Source organism: Pseudonaja textilis, chromosome 6 (assembly GCF_049901715.1).
Source record: "Pseudonaja textilis isolate UNSWEBS1 chromosome 6, rPseTex1.2, whole genome shotgun sequence".
In the NCBI taxonomy this organism is placed as follows: Eukaryota; Metazoa; Chordata; class Lepidosauria; order Squamata; family Elapidae; genus Pseudonaja; species Pseudonaja textilis.
This window is the reverse complement of record NC_141995.1, coordinates 62,134,001-62,152,848: the sequence shown is the minus strand read 5'-3', so window position 1 is coordinate 62,152,848 and position 18,848 is coordinate 62,134,001. Positions and strand designations below refer to the sequence as shown.

At 41.0% G+C, this 18,848-nt stretch overlaps 1 protein-coding gene and 1 pseudogene across 1 annotated transcript in view; both read left to right on the top strand.

Moving 5' to 3' along the window:
* Nucleotides 1–215: 215 nt before the first annotated feature.
* The window catches only part of SLC2A9 (solute carrier family 2 member 9), a 30,365-nt gene continuing 11,732 nt past the window's right edge, over nt 216–18,848 (top strand). Inside the window, exons 1-6 of the mRNA XM_026699990.2 lie at nt 216–527; nt 5,441–5,539; nt 12,579–12,739; nt 15,211–15,335; nt 15,894–16,039; nt 16,499–16,631. Of these exons, the coding sequence (XP_026555775.1) occupies nt 477–527; nt 5,441–5,539; nt 12,579–12,739; nt 15,211–15,335; nt 15,894–16,039; nt 16,499–16,631 (715 nt within the window). The 5' untranslated portion in view covers nt 216–476. The remainder of the gene's footprint in view (nt 528–5,440; nt 5,540–12,578; nt 12,740–15,210; nt 15,336–15,893; nt 16,040–16,498; nt 16,632–18,848) is intronic.
* LOC113435956 (small nucleolar RNA U3) lies at nt 17,330–17,409 on the top strand (annotated as a pseudogene).

Below are 18,848 nucleotides of genomic sequence, written 5' to 3'. Positions count from 1 at the left end.
AGATAACATAAGTAATGATTTGATCTTATATTTAAGACTTTTGGGATTTGAAGAACAAGTGGCAGTTGGAATGCAACTTTTTGGTCTCTCTTTCAAGCCGCAAATTTTAGATGAAGGAACCGGGATGTAGAAGCCAGGCGCAAAGTCGGTCTGACAGTCTCTCGCAAAGGTGGGAGAATCCCGACCCTCTGGAGAAAACTCCTCACGACCGGTGTCCCCCCCCAGCAGGACAAGGCGGCCGCCACCCCCAAGCCTGCCTTTCTCAGCCCCGACATCCCAGCCACCCGGGAACGGAGAGGCCTGCGATCTCTCGGCCGGGGCTCCGAGCCGCGCTTTTTTTCTCGTAGCTGGCGGCAATTGGCTCCGCGCTGCACCTTTTCGGCGCCCCGCCCGTCCGCCCGCCCGCCCGCCCGCCGGCCGGGGGGCGCAGGTAGAGGAGCCTGGCAGCGGCGGGAAGGCCAGAGGAGCCGTCGAACATGGCCAGCCTGGTGCCCCTCGTCGCGGCGCGGGGCCCACGAAGGAGATCCGTGAGTAAGCCAAGCGCGAGCTCCCCGAGGAGAAGGCGAGGGAGAGGGAGGAGAGCCATCTTGCTCCAGCGATCCACGTGGCTCAGCCGCGCGGGTCGTGTGTGCGCGGCCCCTTCCTCGGAAGTGACCCGTCCGGGACTCGCTCCCGAGGAAGCGGCGCCCTCACGGCGTTGGCCTTTTTCCCCTCAGAAAGGAGCCGAGGGTCCCTCCCGGCTTTGGAGGCACCCCAGAGGAGGCTCCGGTGACAGGTGCCTCTTCCTCGTGACCCGCCGACTTTCCTCTGCCAGAAGGCCGGGGGTGGGGGGGTCTCCCTCCAAGGGCCAAGGAAGGGAGGAGAGCGGGCTCGGCGTCCCGCTCACGAAGACGCTTTCCCGGCCTTTCGGAATCGCGGGGACGGATCCCCGGGGAAACTGGGAGGCCCTTGCGGAGCACCCCTCGGGCACCCGGGAGCGGGGGTCTCACGGCTGACGGGCGCTCCGAGGGAATTGGGCTTCTCCCCTCCACACAGAAGCCGGGGTCGGGGCGGGGAAGGAGGAGTTAGAAAGGGAGCAGACCGAGGTTAAAGTGGGGTTGGGGGGGGAGCCGCAAAGTTGAAGAGAACTTTGGTGCTGCAGCTGTTGGTTTCATAGCTAAAAATACTACAGATTGGAGGTCTCGAGGGAGATGATGCGGGTTATTATTAGGTGTTGGGAAGGAGGACAATGCAGCCCCACAGAATACCGTAGGTCCTCGACTTACAGCAGATCCTTTAGTGACCATTCCAAGTTACAATGGCGCTGAAGAAAGTGACTTACGACCCCTTTTTCACGTTTATGGCGGGTTGCAGCCTCTCCAAGGTCACGTGGTCAAAATTCAGAGGGTTGGCCACTAGTTTACATTTAGGATGACTGCCGTGTGATGCGGTCATGTAGTAATAAGCTTTTGTGAACTTGAAACAAGCAAAGTCAAGGAGGGATCCAGGTTCACTTAATAACAACATTAGTACCTTAAGACAGTGGCCCCCAACCTTTTTTGTGCCACGGCCCGGTACCGGCATCACAAAATGATCCGCGGCACGGTACCGGCATCAGCACGCATGGCAAGGCAAGCCGAGCGACCGGCCAGCCAGCCGTCCCCGGCTTCTCCCCACCACCTTTGTCGATGGGCTTTGCTTCAGGATGGCTTCGGGACAGTTGCTCGGCTCGCCTTGCCTTGGGTGCTGAAAGAATCCTTGCGCCTTAGTTTCGTTCGAAGCCGCCCCCCCTTTGATGAAACTAAGGCACGGGGATTCCTTCAGGACCCAAATGCCGCTTTCCAACTGGAAAAGCTCACCTGGAAGCACTTTCTCGTCAAACAAGATGGCGGCACCCAGCAAACCAGCAGCCCGGTAGGAAATGTTCCACTGACTGGTACCGGTCCGCGGCCCGGTGGTTGGGGACCCCTGCCTTAAGAAATGCAATGAATCACTTAACAACGGTGGCCAGGGAAGTTATAAAGTTGGGCAAACTCACTTTACAAATGTTTCTACTTAGCCACATAAATTTTGGGCTCAGTTGTGGTCGTAACTCGAGGATGCCCTGTGCACGTATTATGTCTGCATTTCTCAGGACACCAACCAGTAGGACCCCGTGGCTCGCATCCCAGCCTGAATGTCATTCCACCCCGGCCCTTCACGCGAATGACAATGGTACACCGCACCCGCCCATTCATTCTACAGCCTGGCAGCCTCTTTTGCCTTCCAGCTTCACTTTCCGCCATCCTGGCTCCCTCCCAGGTCCCATCCAAGGGTCATTGGTGAAGGAGGGATCTGGCTAGGCCTAACATTCTTTTTTATTATTATTATTATTAATCATATTTCCACCATAACACCACATTTCCATTCATTACGGCATTCCTGTATCGGCATTCACTCATATTAACATAGTTTCTAATTATATAGGTTACTGTTCTATATGTTACATAATTATTTCTACATTTAACTTGTAACAGTATTTACAGAATACTGTAACAGTATACAGTATAAACAGTATTTCCCCATTTTATTATAGCTCCTACATACTCTTCATGTAACAATTTTACGTCTGTTTTTTAACCAATTATACCATATATTCCAGATCTTATAGTATTCCATTTCTTCTCTATCTTTTAATTCCATAGTTAACCTGTCCATCTCTGCACACTCAAGAACCCTTTTTGTTAGCATTACATCAGAAGGAATGTCTTGTTTCCAATTTTGAACAAAAGCAATTCTGGCTGCGCTTATTATATGGAGTATAACGTATTGAAGTTTTTTTTACAGGTATTTTGTCTTTATATGCCCAATAAAAATAGTTCTGGTTTCATCTCAATTTTTTGTTTGGTAATTTCTTCTAGCCAATTCTTTACTTTAAGCCAATATTTCCTAGCTTTTGGGCAGGACTACCACATATGAAATAAAGTTCATTCTTTATAGTTACATCTCCAGATTTTCTCTGTAGGCTGTTGACATTGTTAATTTGTAATTTTTCCCCTACAATTTTTCCCAGTGTTCCAATTCTATACTATAACCCAAAATTTTGACTCAGATTATCACAGTCTCTTTAACTGTTTCTTCCTCCATTTTGAATCTTAAAAGATAACTATATGTTTTAGTAATCATTCCCCCCTATCCCCTGTAATATTTTGACCAGTTCCTGTTGGTCTTTATAAAAACCGTATTGTTCTAGGTCTTTTTTGTACCTTTGCATCTTTCTATCTTGTTTAAATCTAGCACATTGGGATGTATCATGGCCTCTCAAGTCGATAACCAGTTTGGGATTTTCATATAATGATTCTTCCTGATTTTCTTCCAGACATCTAGCAGGGCATCCCTCACTTGATGTCTCTGGAAATAGAAGTGTAATTTGTTTTTCCCCCTCCCATAAGTCTTCCCATAAGCTGACATATGATGTTACAGTATCGGTGAACAGAAGCCACTTTAAAAACATTCCAATCAGCAGAGGCATCTTCAAAAACATTCCAGTCAGTACAATCAAGGCAAGCCGGGAGCTTCAGCTTTGCCTCATCTGACCAAGTCCTCACTGATTTAATTGTTGGTTTTATGGTTTGTCTGTAGGCAGGTACAAAGTGAATCATGCAGGGATCAGAGTGTCCCACAACTGCTTGTGGTAAAGACCGACATGCATCTTTTACTGCTGGGTAGCAGTGGTCGAAAGCAGTGGTCACCAACCAGCAGGCCACGGGCCACTGGTGGGCCACGAGAAAATTTTGGTGGGCCGCAGAGAAATCTCACCCCCAGGGCACCCACCCCCAAAGCAATCAATCCAGGCTGCGCAGAAACACAAGGCTGCACCGCCCACATGGCCTGTGGGAACCCTTCCTGCCCACTCACTCCTTACCCGGTAAACTTGCCTGCTAAATTGCTATTTTTCCTTTTTCCAACCATCATCTGTTCTGCTGTGCCGGGAGATTTAGATTAGCTAGAAAGCAGGAAATGGTTGGATTTCTTGCTTTCTAGCTAGTCTTTAGATCTTTGGCTTTGCTTTTAAAGTACAGCCAAACCTCCCTTAGGACTGAAGGTTTGCTTGCAAGCAAATTCAGTGCAGACTCACAGCAAAATCAGAATTGCATCTATTTAAAAAGAGTATTCCATCCATCTTTTTAGCAAGTGAGCATAAATTAGTCAGAAAGATTGAAGGAAGAGGGGTTTTTTTTACATAAAGATTTTTTATATTCTGTTTTTCCAACATGCAATCTTTGCCAAATTCACATTCAATAGTCTTTATTAAAGATAAGAATTTTTGCCTGGGCTTGTTGACTAAAAGATGGAATAATCTTAAGGAAACTGGGGTGGAATCCAAATTACTGGGATTCATATCCAAAAGAGAAGTGCGTACGAGATGACAAAGATAAATTTTGTATCTACATACTTACCTAAATTTCTCTTTGTCATCTCTTTGGAGACTGAACAGGAAATCTGTGATTCAAATTTTTGCTACAAGGATCTGTGTTTCAAGAAAGCAGTGTACTTTTCCTTCATTATTGTTAGAAAATACTCTATCTTCTGTTTATCTGAATATCCAATGGGTAACAATCAAATAATCATCTGATGTAAAGGATGGCTTCAGGCTTAGTGTAGAATATGTCAATTCATTATTTTTGGTAATTGTAAATAGATAATTTACCTCTGGCCATTTTTAGAAGTTAATTCCATTCTGTTTTTGTTTTAATGGGACCCATTACTGTACAAAAAGTTCTATAACTGCTCTAGATTTTGATTATACTAGGAGAGAGTGACACTGTCTAGAAGTGAGGGGGTTTGTACATCTGGGCATTAGGTTGTGTGGAGGCTAGTCAAAATTATTTTTTTTAAAAAAGGATTGTTACAAATTGGTGCTCTTGCTGAAAACAGAATCTTTTTTCCTTAAGAAGTAAAAAAATAAGAAAATAGTTTCTCTGGAAATGATTAAGAAAAACGTTATAGAGAAGTCACTCCTGAAGTGAATCAACATCATATTTCAGGATTTCTGATTCTGACCAATATCTCAACTTTTCCCATATCTTGTCCCTCAAGCACAACTCCAAGAATTTCAAGCAGCCCATCATGGACAACATCTGAATTGATTTTTTTTTGGGGGGGGAATTGTAGACTTAGACCACGGGTGTCAAACTCACTACATTATGTTGCTGTCAGATGATGTTTCATGATATTTTCCCCATTTGCGGAGCTGGTGTGTGTGTGTGTGTGTGTGTGTGTGTGTGTGTGTGGCCTGCATGTGACGCATCCAGCCCACAGGCTGCCAGTTTGAAACCCCTGACTTACACCATCAGCGGTTCTTCAAGCTGGAGTAGGCTTGCATAAGCAGATTTGAATAGACAGGTTGCTCGATTTTTTTTAGGTAGCTCCTAAGTAATTTCTGTCGTTTCTAATAAAAAGAATTCTCTTTTTATTTCAGGACTGGTCCATTAGCCTTATAACAGCGTCTTTGGCTGGAGCCTTTGGGTCCTCCTTCCTCTATGGTTACAATCTCTCTGTGGTGAATGCTCCGACAGTGGTGAGAAAATGATTCTTTAAAGTCTAAAATCAGTTTGGCAGCAATGGGATGCAGTAAGATAAAATTTTTGTAGCATTGGTCTACACTTGTCCTGTATTCCTCGTTTCCTTGTCCAGCTCTTAAACTGGCTCTTTCTCAGCAGAAGAGCAACGAAGATGTTTCAATTCTCTGGAATTATTATGATTGCATAGTTTCAAAAGGACTTTTTATTAATTGTTCATTTTTATCTACACTTAATATATTAATTGGCAGCCATTATCTTTTTAAGTGAGTTCATACTACAATAGTGGCCAAAATTGTGGAAACCTTTGGGGAAAAGTGTATTTTTGAAGTTTGATGGCTAATAAGGCGCCTCGGTAGCACAGCGGTTAGTGTGCAGTACTACAAGCTTCTCCTACTGCAATTTGGCAGGTCGAATCCCACCTGGTTCAAGGTCGACTCAGCCTTCCATCCTTCTGAGGTGGGTAAAATGAGGACCCAGATTGTTGGGGGCAAGAGGCTGACTCTGTAAACTGCTTTGAGAGGGCTGTAAAGCACTATTAAAGCGGTATATAAGTCTAAGTGCTATTGCTAATAACACCACTTTTGGGGGAGTAGTAGTACCATAAAATTATATATCAATGGAAAGATAAGAGGGAAAAAAATCTGCCTCTGCCTACCAACATCCATCGGTATTCGTCTGGCTAGTGTCCTGTCAGTGTGTGAGAGAGTTGAGGGCTGTTTGGAAACTGAAGCAGTATTTGCTGCATGAGCAAGGAGACAGCAAGGAGCCTGGGCGTGGCTTAGATCAACTGTTCTGTGCTTCACAGCTTGGTGCTGTGAAACCAAAACTGAAACGCCTCTCCTCTGCTTGTGTTTTGCATTTGGAAGAGATTTCTTTTCAGGTGGGGATGGGGAGTAGAACATCTGAGCATCAGAATGTGTTACTAATATATGAAATACTAATGCCCTGATGGTCATTTCAAAAAGTCCTTTCTTAGTGAGTACCTAAAAGCCATACAGGCCAAATTTCAAGTTTGTAGGCTTTATGGTTCTGGAGATTTTGTGATGATGCATGAGTGGTATTTCATTTATATATATATATATATAGATGAATCACACAAATTCTACCCACGCCTTTTGATGTCATACAACCCCAGATCGTAACACTGGGTGTTTCATGGTCCATGTAATGCAATCAGGATGCAAATCTTCTCCGATTCTTCTCCTTCCGTATTTTATGCCATTACTACCAGACAGGAAGATCTTGACCTCATCGCTCCACATAACGCTGTCCCATTGTTCCTCTGTCCAGGTAACAGGGGCTGTAGCCCAGTTTAGTCTTTTCAACCTTTGTTGAACCTTTCAACCTTTTCAACCTTTGTCCAAAAAAAGTGGTATTAGCCATCAAACTTCAAAAATGCACTGTTCCCAAAAGGTTTCCACAATTTTGGCCACTACTGTATCTTGAAGTAATTAATATATCTCAAAGTGGATATTTATTTATTTTCCTGATTAAATTTAATAAACAACAAGAGGGAATCTATTCCCTTCAGTGGAAGCAATATTCTTCTACTTCTGATTTTATTTTTCCTTGCTTGCTTAGTTTGCGTAAGACTGCATATTAACATCCAGATATGGTTATCCTTATTGTTTTTTATGCAGGTAGTCCTCAATTGTGATAGTTCACTTAGTGACATTTCAAAGTTGCAACCCCCTCCCCCCCAAAGTACTTATGACACAGATCCGAAGTTATGAACGTTGCAGCATCAGTGCGGTCATTCACCCTTACGAATGACCACAGAGACATTGCAACATCCCCCCTGACTATTATTCCCACCCCTCACAGGGACCTAACAGACAAGGGTCATGCTGTGCTAGTCCGCTGGCTCTTTCCCGCCTCATTGCCGATTGATTGTTCACTTACCTTTTGAAGATCCAGATTTTCAGAACAGGCCGACGGCTCCTCCTCTCTCCTCAAGCGAGCTGTCTCTTCTCCAGCCTCTCTGCTGTGGGGTTTGTATGGCAGCATGGTTTCTTGGCCTGCTCCCGGCGCCCCAAAAATGGAGCAGTGAGAGTAGAAGCAGAACAGGACAGTCAACTTGGCTGACTTAACTGAGGCTGCTTGTGCAGTACACCCGATGCACTTCTCTTTTTTTGCAAAAAGATGGAAGGCTTCAAGCAGCGTGAGATTGCTACCCCCGAAAACTTCCATCCCTTTGCAAAAGCTTTTGGTGCAGAGAAGAGAAACCTTTGGGGCACAGTCTCGGGGCCCTTCAAGCTTCTATTTTCCACGCCAAAAGCTTTTGCAGAGGGGCGGAAGGTCTCAAGCCGTGTAAGATCGCTCCCTCCATCCTTTTGCAAAAGCCTTGGGCATGAAGAAAATTAGCCTTTGGGGGTTTGGTCTTGTACTCCTGCAGACCCACCGAGGCCGCCTGGCACTCCAAAAGTGGTTCAGGTGTCCTGCTTAGGTAGCTTAAAAAGTACAAAGAAGAGGCACAAGAAGGGAAGGGTTCCTTTGGCTTGGTTTTTCAATTCTTAGAAATGGAGATTTGGAACTATGAGAAACAACAAGAAAAGACTGCAAAACAAGAAGAGTGGGACAAAGAGGAAGCCATTTTTAAAGAACAAGTATCTCTATGTGGGGGAGAAAAAGGAAAGGGGAGAAAGAGAATGGAGAATTTAAGATTTAAAAAAACAACCAAAGAAAAGAAAAATAATTCGAAAAATAAGTATAATACTGGAAAACAGCAGAAAAGAGGAATACAGAAGAGGGAAGTAGACAAAGGGGTAAAAAGGGGAGGGAGAAGAAGAGAGGGAAGAAGGAAAGGAAAAGAAGTTACAAAGGTCTGGAGCAAGATATAAAGAAACAGGAGCTATTTAGAGATAATGGGTAAAAATTTAACTGAAAGGGGGATTCTGTAAAGGTACATGAGATTGTGTTGTTATATTTGAAATAGAAATAACTTTAGAAAATTGGAAACAACGTATGATTAGAATGAGGGATAGAATGGTTAGTGTAACTTAGTGAAATGTTTGTGAATAAAATAAATGAAATAAATGAGAAAATTGAATTAGGAAGGAATGAGAACACTTTAATTAGTCAATGTTTTATAAAATATAAGTGAAGAGGGCAGGAATTGATTATGGAAAGCTAATAATTGTTCCCATAGAGGTATGATATTTAATTGAAAAGTAATGTGAAAAATCTTAAGACTTTAATGAATTTTAATATTAATGATAGAATTGAATTGGAATGGAATGTTGTTTTAATTATATACATTTATAATTTTTTCTTTTTTATAAGAATATTGTGTGTAGTTTAAGAATGTACCAAACAGAATCCGTATGGAAGCTATGTATTATATTGAGTGTTATAGTTTTAGGGAAAGATATAAAGGCGTCATACTCCAATCAGTAACTACAGGAGAAATTTTGTTTAATGAGAAAAGATAATAGACAATTGAAACAGGACAGACAAAAAATATAAATATAATGATTTGAATTGAGATGAAATAAATATAATAAAATTGAGGAAACTAAAAGAGGGGAGAAGCCATGTATAAAATGTAAAATTGTAATAAGATATGGAATAGAATATAAAAATGAGCATGAACCTGAAATTGTGTCTGCACGAAGAAATGTAACCTGGGATTATGCTGCTTTCAAAAAAGATGTTTTAATTGTGTTTCTTTCCTTTTTGTGAAAACTCAAATAAAATTTACAAAAAAAAAAAAAGGAGAAAAGAGCATTTGTTACATAGTTACTTCGGTAGAGTTCCAGTATTATTGATGGTCATTCATGATGGTCATACAAAGTGCAGATTGTTATTTTTCACTAGAACGCTAAATTAGTCACGGTGAAATTGTGTTTATCTTGTACCTTTGATCCCATTACTTGCACTTTGGTCATTGATGAAATCCATTACTTGCTTCAGCAATTGATCTAGTAAACACTGACAGGACATTTTATTCAAATGCGACTTCTGAAATGACTTCTTCATATTTACAGCTGAATGTAAACCAGTACCTAAATGGTATCAATTATTTTCCCCCTCAAATAACAAAGAAGTGGTTAAGTTATTTAATTTGGAAAGGGACTATGCAAAATATAGTCTTCAACTTATGACTACAGCTGAGCCCTACATTCCCAATTTTCCTTCCTAAGTAAGACAGTTGTTAAGTGAGTTTGGCCCCATTTAATAAACTTGTCACAGTTGTTGAGTAAATCACCGCAGTTGTTATCTTAGTAGCACAGTTGTTAGGTGAATTTGGCTTCCCTTTATTATTTATTTCACATATGGCACGTGTTAGCCAGGGATCTCCGAGGTGCCTGACTGCCTCTGTGAAAGGAATTTTTTTGGGCAGTGTTATCTTTACTTGTGGGATGCCTGAATGTTGGTAGGCCACTGAGGGAGTCTCCTTTCTTATCCCTCTGAAGATTATTTGCTCACGGGAAGCGAGCCGCCAAGCTGTCAACCTCAGCGGTATGCAGGCCCAGCGTCTTACCACTCGAGCCACCGTGGCCCCTGGCTTCCCTTGGACTTTGGCGGTCAGAAAGTCACCCCAGGAAACTGCAACCATCATAAATAGTTGCCAAAGTCTGAATTTTGATCACATGACCATGGGGATGCTGCAAGAGATTTAAGTGCAAAAAACGCTCATGTCACTTTTTTCAGTGCTGTTGTAACTTCAAATAGTCACTAAACAAATAGTTGTAAGTCGAGAACTACTTACACAATCATTGCAAATGAAAAAAGAACATCTAAAAATTTAACACTTCCAAGGCAAGTTAAATGCTGAGTTTTTCAGTGACATAATAAATAAATATTAAAAGGAGGAGAAAAACAGGTTTTTCTTTTTATGTTCCAAGTAGTTTAGTCTTTCTCAATCTGGGTATTTCTGGAAATGTTAGAATTTCCTCTGAAGTGTGAAAAAATAATTGAGATGCCAACTATTTTTTTTAAAGTCTGTAATGCAGGTACCACCTGTTCAAATTGCAGGATTCATGGGTGAATCTCAGAATCTCGGTGACTTTAAAGGGGCGTCTGTGAATCAAGAGCACATTGAAAAAGGAAAGTAGGGATGGGAATGAGAACGTTGAAAGGACCCTCGCACAACCTTTCTTAGTTTCTTAGAAATGCTGTTTTTCTGGAACTAAAGGAGGAATTGGCATCTTTTTTCCCTCAGAACTTTTGGAGCAACATAATTTATCCCACTTTTTTATATTAAAAGCATTCGAAGTGGATTTACTAGTTTAGAAAATATTTTTAAAAGCACCTTTAAGGAGCGTAAAGGGATTTTCCATTTCTGAAACCAACCTTAGTGCCTAGTTGTGATATTTGCATCCAGTTTGATCTTCCAGGTGGACCAAGTAAATAAATTGCAGGGGAGCTGCTGAAGGCAGAAAAATACATCACTTCCACTCTAGTCTAAAACTACTGCATTGCTCATTGACTTCTGTCTTTGAGGTGTTTCCTTGTCTTCAGTGAACCAACTAATTATCTCTGTCTCTTACCTCAATATTCTGCACAACATAATCTAATATGTGGAGGGAGCTTGTGGCAAATTCCGTTCCTTTCTTTCTTTATAGCATTCAACATTTATGGCACTTCTTTGGCTCTGGGATTTAGGAAGCACTGAACATGACTATGCCTGCTTATCTCTCACTCTGGCTGGTTGGATGTGCTCCAGTGATGGAAATCTTAAGTTGTTTGGGCAGTTCCTTACTGATAGAAGCCTCTCTGGAAACCCTCTTGGGAGAATTGAATTCCCAAAAGTAGAACTCCTGGTTTGACCATATTGTCCAATTATGAGACCGTTTGTTGTTATCAGAACAGTCCATCTCTTTCTCAAGCACCTGCAGTGGGGACCTTGCTGGCTCCAGGCTCTCACGATCCCTGCATACATTCTCCACATTCCATTTCCCTCCCGCAGTTCATTGGCAAGTTGAAAAGCATTAGGTTTGAAAGAAGCAAAGTGGTTCAATCTTGACAGTCTGAAAATTATGTAGCAGTAAACAATTTTGTGGTTGGATTTTCATAAGCATGTTTTTCGTAATGATAGATTCACTCCATTCCAGCTGGAATCTGAGTACAATCGTATCTTGGCACTCGACTAGTTCAAAACACCTTGAATTCGGTATTCTATGTCAGAAATCTTGTCCCGGTGCTCATTTTTCTCCTGGTAGTCAGGAAGAACCTGCTGATGTCAGCTGCCTCGTGACTTGCTATTTCTTCCAGCTCGGTACCTGTCAGTTTTGGTATTCGATGTGTTTTTCGGAATGGATTACCGATGAGGACTGTATAATTAATGATAAAAGAGTTTGCATGCTTACCTGCGTTATTTCTGGAGCCCTTTTAGAGAGCAGTTGATGTTGTCCATGAGAAGGATTGTAGTTGAGGACATATTGTATGACCAACTCTCAGACTCAGTATTCCAGGAACTATTCCAGATCCTTGGAATTAGAGAGTCGTAGGAAAACCTACAGCACTGAAGAGATCCTATTGGTCCGGTAGAATAGGAGCACTTCACCTTTATCATCACCCCATCTTTATTTTGTTCAACTCAAGGTGGTGTACATAATGTTTTTCTGCTGCTATTTTCTCTGCAATAATGACCATGAGAAAATTGGGAAGGAGGGTGCAAGCACTACTCAGGAATGTTTGAAGACCTTTTGGTCTGTAGCCTCTACAAATATTGTAATCATCCTACAGAGGTGAATGACGGAGCCTACCGCCCCTCTGCCCTCTCTCCTGATGACTAATGGAGTGGGGGCAGGCTTGCTCCTCTACACAAATACAGGAAGCCATTAGCAACCTTTAAACTTTCAAAATAGGACCTAGGGGGATTTCCCATTTCACATGTTGCATAAAGCTCTGTGTCAGTAGTCAAGTTGGTGTAAAATGCACATTCCATTTAAAAATAAGACTCCTTATAGCGGAATTTTTAAGTATTGAATTTTTTTTTAAAAAATGTTTATTTGTAATTATATTTGTCTGCACTGATAAGTATTTATTTATTTGTTTGTTTGTTTATTTATTTATTGCAATTGCTTGTAGTATATTAAGAAGTTTTACAATGAAACCTGGGAACGAAGATACAACCAGTCAATCACTGAACAGTCACTTACCTTGCTGTGGACTTTATCTGTCTCCATTTTTGCTATTGGTGGACTTGTGGGTGCATTAATTGTTACTCCAGCTGTCAAGTATTTTGGTCGGTAAGTATTACACTGAAAACAATACTGTGCATTTTTTTTTCTTTTAATACATGATATAACAAAAAAAAATGCTCTTCTACCTGATATTTTGGCATCTGCATTTAAAATGTTGACTAAGATACTTCCCATAATAAAGCAGTTGTGATTATTAGCAACTAATAATGTATGCAATGCAATTTTGTATAAATTGGGGTGTTTTTTTTTTAAAGTTCTTGTACTTTTAAAAATATTGTTTAGAAGTCTAAAGTAGCAATCAGTCTCTGGACTGAGCTATCAGTTTTTGTATCTCTTTGCTGCCATCTAGTGATACGAGTTCTATTTGCATCAAAATTGATTATTTCTCAATAAATCCAACAAGAATATCCTGATATATGAACCCATAATTCTCCTCAAACCAAGTGCAGGAGGATTGGTTTATATCCTATACCAAGAGTAGACAGTTTCTCTCACATTTTCTTCACCAACTAAAATAATTTTGGAGAGGAAACATCATCAATAAGTTGCTATTTAGAATGACGTTGTATGCTAAGTTTGTTCCTTTAAACATGGACTGCCTAGGCCAGGGGTGTCAAACTCAATTTCATTGAGGGCCGCATCAGGGTCGTGTTTGACCTCAGAGGGCCCAGGTGGTGGTGTTTGGAGTGGGCGTGGCTGGGGTGGGTGTGGCCATTGTGGGCGTGGCTGGGGTGGGCGTGGCTGGGGTGGGCGTGGCCATTTTGGGCGTGATATACAGGACTCTACAGACTGGGTCTGCTTTGCTAGCAAACCATTTTTATATCCTACAACTGTTTACGTATGTGACATGCAAGTGTGGCAGTTGCAGGAATGCAATCTTGTAGAACGCTGCAATTTCTGCAACTGTTGTCATAAAACTAAACCTAACCCATTGGTTTTACTTCCAAAACAACCCCCAAAACACATCAAAGGGACCATCAGCCACCAGTCAGTTTTGCTTTACTCTTCCTATGGGTTTGTTTCGTTTTCTTGTATTTGGGATTCGTACTATTTGCTTGAATTTTTATTCAGTCTTGCATTTATGATGTGAAGTATTATAAGCTGACTAACAGTGGCCTGCTTCCTTTGGTTCTCAAGATATTCTGAACCTGCAATGCTCCTGAGTACTTTTTGACTATAGAATTGGCTTCTTCAAATAGACCTTCTGGTGTGAAGTAATAATCATAGTATTATAGGGCTAGAAGGGACCTTGAAGATCTTCTAGTCCAGGGGTGTCAAACTTGCATTGTCACAGTGTTGTCATGTGATGTATCAAAAAACTTTTTCCCCCTTTGCTAAACCGGGCATGGGCGTGGCCAGTGTGTGATGCATCCAGCCCACGGGCCGTAAGTTTGACAGCCTTGTTCTAGTCCAACCCCTCCCAAGGCAGCAGTCCTTATTCTACCCCAGACAAATGGTTGACCATATATTTCTTCAAAACCACCAGTGATGGAACATACACAATTCTGGGGGGCAAGCTATTCTATTGATTAATAGTTTTCACTGTCAGGAAATTCCATTTTAGTTCCATGTTGAATTTCCCTCTAATTAGCTTCTTGTCATTGCTTCTTGTCTTGCCCTCAGGTGCCCTGTAAGAGCCTTTCAAGTATTGGAAGACTGCTATCATGTCACCTGTAGGGCCACACAGGATGGACTTTGTAATTCTTGAAACATGGTTTTGGTAGTATTGTTGCACTGGCTGCCTAACATGGTTTTTCTTGTATTTTAAATTTGCCTTTTCAAATGTTAATAATTTGCCATAAGTCTTAATCTTCAAGAAAATCCTCTCTTTTAGGAACCAGGACTGGCAGGAGAGCATTTGATAAGTTTCTAGTATTTCTAGTCTGTCTTTTACAGTTATGTTTTTGGTAGGTTAGATTATAGTTTCTTTTTGTGTGAAGACTGATGCAAAGAATGGGTTAAGCAGTTCTGCTTCCTCTCTGGTGCCTGTTACTTCCTTGCCCTCTTCTCCGTTTCCTTGATTTTTTTTCTTGTTATTTATACATTGAAAGAAACTTTTGACTTTTGTTGCAATTCTTTGTTCGTTCTGAGCCGTTGCTTTCCTGACTTCATCTTTGCAGATTCTGGCTATTTGCTGATATTCAGCCTTAGTTGTGTGTCCCTCTTTCCATTTTTTGTACTTGTTCTTTTTGTCTTTCAATTTGTCAGATCTTTGTGCAACCATGCTGGCTTCTTCTTGGATTTCTTGTTTTTCTTTCTCATTGGTTTTGTGCTGGTCTGGGCTTTTGGAAAATAATTGGAAGAGACCTTGGAGGTCTTCTAGTCCAACTCCATGCTGAAGCAGGAGACCCTATAGCCTACACCATTTCAGACAAGTTCAGTCTCACTGGCATTATGGACATACCTTTGACTCACTCTATCTGTTGAGGCAACTTTTAATTATATTATTTTATGAAAAACTGTTTATCTGGCAATATAAGGATGTAATAAGTAATTTGTTTTTGTTTTTTCTTCAGAAAGCGAACGCTCCTGCTGAATAACACGTTTGCCATTGTGGCTGCATTACTTATGGCCTTCTCACAGCTGGCAGGAGTCTTGGAAATGATTATTTTGGGCCGATTCATAATGGGCATTGATGGAGGTACGATTTAATTTGTGCAAGATACTCATGTTTCGTGAATATTCTGCAGTCACTGCACTCCAGCCTTTTAACATCTTAACTGAACTAGTTGAAAATAGCCGAATCAAGGAACTACCGAGACCGCTCCGGACAACACTCTCGGGATAAGCCACTAGTACCGTGATGGCGAACCTTTGGCACACATGCCAGAAGTGGCGCACAGAGCCATCTGTCCGGGCACACCAGCCGTTGCCCATTGCTCTTCCGGTTTCTGGCGCTGTCCCCCACCCACACGTGCTCTCCCGTTTCGGCACTCAGTGCTGAAAAGGTTCACCCACACTGCACTAGTATATATACTGACGGCAAACCTCACTCCCTCTAACATTGATGATGTTACCTAGTTTGGTAATGAAACGTCTGCAAAAAAACCCCCAATCAAGATCAAGAGCGCCAAAACTCCCACAGTTCGACCCTGAGCTGCAAATATTTTCTTCCGTAGGCATCAGCCTGCCTTCCTGCCTACAGTTTTTCCTTTTTATTTAAGTTATGTTCTTTACCATTTGTTTTTCTTTTTCACAGGAATATCTCTGAGTGCGCTCCCAATGTATTTGAGTGAAATTTCTCCCAAGCAGATCCGTGGGTCACTAGGACAAATCACAGCAATTTTCATCTGTATTGGTGTTTTCAGTGGACAGGTTTTGGGGCTACCTGAGTTATTTGGACAGGTCTGTAATAATTCTGAATCATTTATTCATTTTTGCACTCTTGTGTAAATTGAGATTGAAAGCCCATTAATTATAAACAAATAAATGATGTCCAGATATTCTTTGCTATAATATCAATATCAGTCTTGTGTAAATAAGTAGAAGCTGAACAACTTCATTTTTTGCTGGATAGTTTTTGATAAGACATGAGTTTAAAAAATTTTAAAAACTCCTTTTTACTGTCAATTTTTAAGAGAGACTGTAAGGATAGAAACTACACTCATCTGCACTCCTAACTTTACACTTATTGATGGTGTTGACATTCACAATTGAAAATATTTATTGTCAGGTTACATAATTGGCATTCTGCCTATAGAGCATCTGTTCTGTTATTGAACTGTGAATTTTGCCCATGTTTTAGTATTATATGTTTACATGAAATGCAGCAATATCAATAGTAACTTTATTGACTAATTACAGGAGTTCCTGTGGCCTTATCTGTTTGCAATGATTATTGTTCCATCAATTCTCCAAATTGGAGTCCTGCCTTTTCTTCCAGAAAGTCCTCGCTTCCTCTTACTTGAAAAAAATGACACCAAAGCAGCAGAAAAAGGTATTGTCACATTCATATTTTATCTCAATGGATCCTATTATTCACCTGGTTTAAAATCAAAGATCATAAGCACAAACGCACTATTGTTGTTGGTGGCAGTCTTCAGGTGCCACTACAAGCTGATAACTGGCCTGTAGGGTGGTTCTCCAATCTTTTTGGTTTGATAACAATATCAACAACACAGCAGTGCCGTGCTTAAAAATTACTCTTGCTCTGCCAAAAGGAAAAGGAGGTGATCATTGCATCGTTGTGTTTTGGATATTCTCTTCTGCTGGAACCAGTCCTTTATCTTTGTCTATAGAAATTATACGATAGATAGATAGATAGATAGATAGATAGATAGATAGATAGATAGATAATAGATAGATAGATAGATATAAATAGAGATAGAGATAGAGATGATAGATAGATATAAATATAGATATAGATAGATGATAGATAGATAGATAGATAGATAGATAGATAGATAGATAGATATAAATATAGATATCGATAGATAGATGATAGATAGATAGATAGGTAGATATAAGATAGATAGATAGATGATAGATAGATAGATAGATAGATAGATGATAGATAGATAGATATAAATATAGATAGATAGATGATAGATAGATTGATAGATAGATAGATGATAGATAGATGATAGATAGATAGATGGATAGACAGACAGACAGACAGACAAAGATAGAGATAGAGAGACTATACTTTCAGGGATCATTTCTATAGTATCCAACTAGAGGAATGCACTCGAAAGTGATCGGCTGAGATTCTCAGGCATCCAGGTTATGGTCTCCCCAAAGGCAGAATGAGACATTTCGGCATGGACCCTTGGCTGCGCCTCCTTTGCCTCCAGCCACCCACCTCAGCCCATTCACAGCCAGCTTTCCTCCTCCGTTGGCTATTCTCTGATCATTCTTCATAGCCAATGGGGCTGGGTGTCCCTTTGCCCCTTGCCCTTTGCCCTGGCCCATTCACCCAGGCACCGTAAAAGAAGCTTAAAGCAAGGAAAAAACAATTTAAATAATTTAACTATATCTATAAACTAGCTTGGATAGAAAAGACTGGGAAAAAGGAAGATAGGTTCATTTGCTATAATGAGAATACATTGTCATTGTCTTCCATACTTCGGAATAAATATAAATAAATAAATAAATTCTTACTACATGTGTGACCATAGAACGCTACATCCATCTTGTTTGAAGGCTTCCACCATTGTTCCGCTGCCAAAGAAGTTCCCTATCAATAACCTCAACGTTTACAGACCAGTGGCACTCACTCCTATCATCATGAATTGCTTTGAGAAATTGGTCTGCCGGCACATTATTTCTGGTCTTCTACATACGAGGGCTATCCACAAAATAGATTACGTTTTGCGATAAAAAAAAAATAAAGTGTAGGACATTTTTTTTATTATATACACTTGAAAGTGACACTTAAATACTACTTTTCAACACATTCACTGAACAAATTGACGCACTTATCATAGTGGTGTACAAGCTTTGTAATTCCATTGTCATAAAATTCAGCCGCCTGAGATTTGAGCCAGTCAGTCAAAGCGCTGTGTTCCAAGCCAGGTCTTCATCCTCGGAAACAAGTGGTAGTGCAAGTGCTTGGTGCAAGATCGGGGCTGATGAGGAAAAATCTCCCACTTGAAAGCATTCAGGACTTCTCGAGTGCCGTAGTTCAGCCATTTTTAAACTTAATGCACCATTGGCGCACGCCACCTTCAGCGATGATGTTGTCCCCGTACACTTCACACAGTTGCCGAAAAATTTCAATCGGTTTATGGTTTTTTGCCAACAAAAACCTTATCACTGATCGCACCTCACATTTATCTTTTTATCTTTCAAGAGATTTTTATCTTCAGCAAAATATGTAAGCTTCATCAGTAATGTTTAGGTTTATTCAAATAAATAGCACCCTTTTTTTGAACTATTACCATCTGGCAGACAGTACAGAATAATAAAAACAAGGACAAACAGGCTGAAAAACAGCTTCTATCCCAGGACAGAAGCTCTTTTGAATTCTGCTGTATAGTGCAGTGTTGGTGTGGTGTCAGAATTTTCAATTCAATCTGTGAAGTGTGAGGGATGTGTGTTTGTGTTTATTTTCATGATCATGATGTGCACTGAAGATGGTGTTTGATTTTGTTCTATGAGGTGCAATGACAATAAATTAAACTAATCCAAACTACACTACACCAAACATAAATCC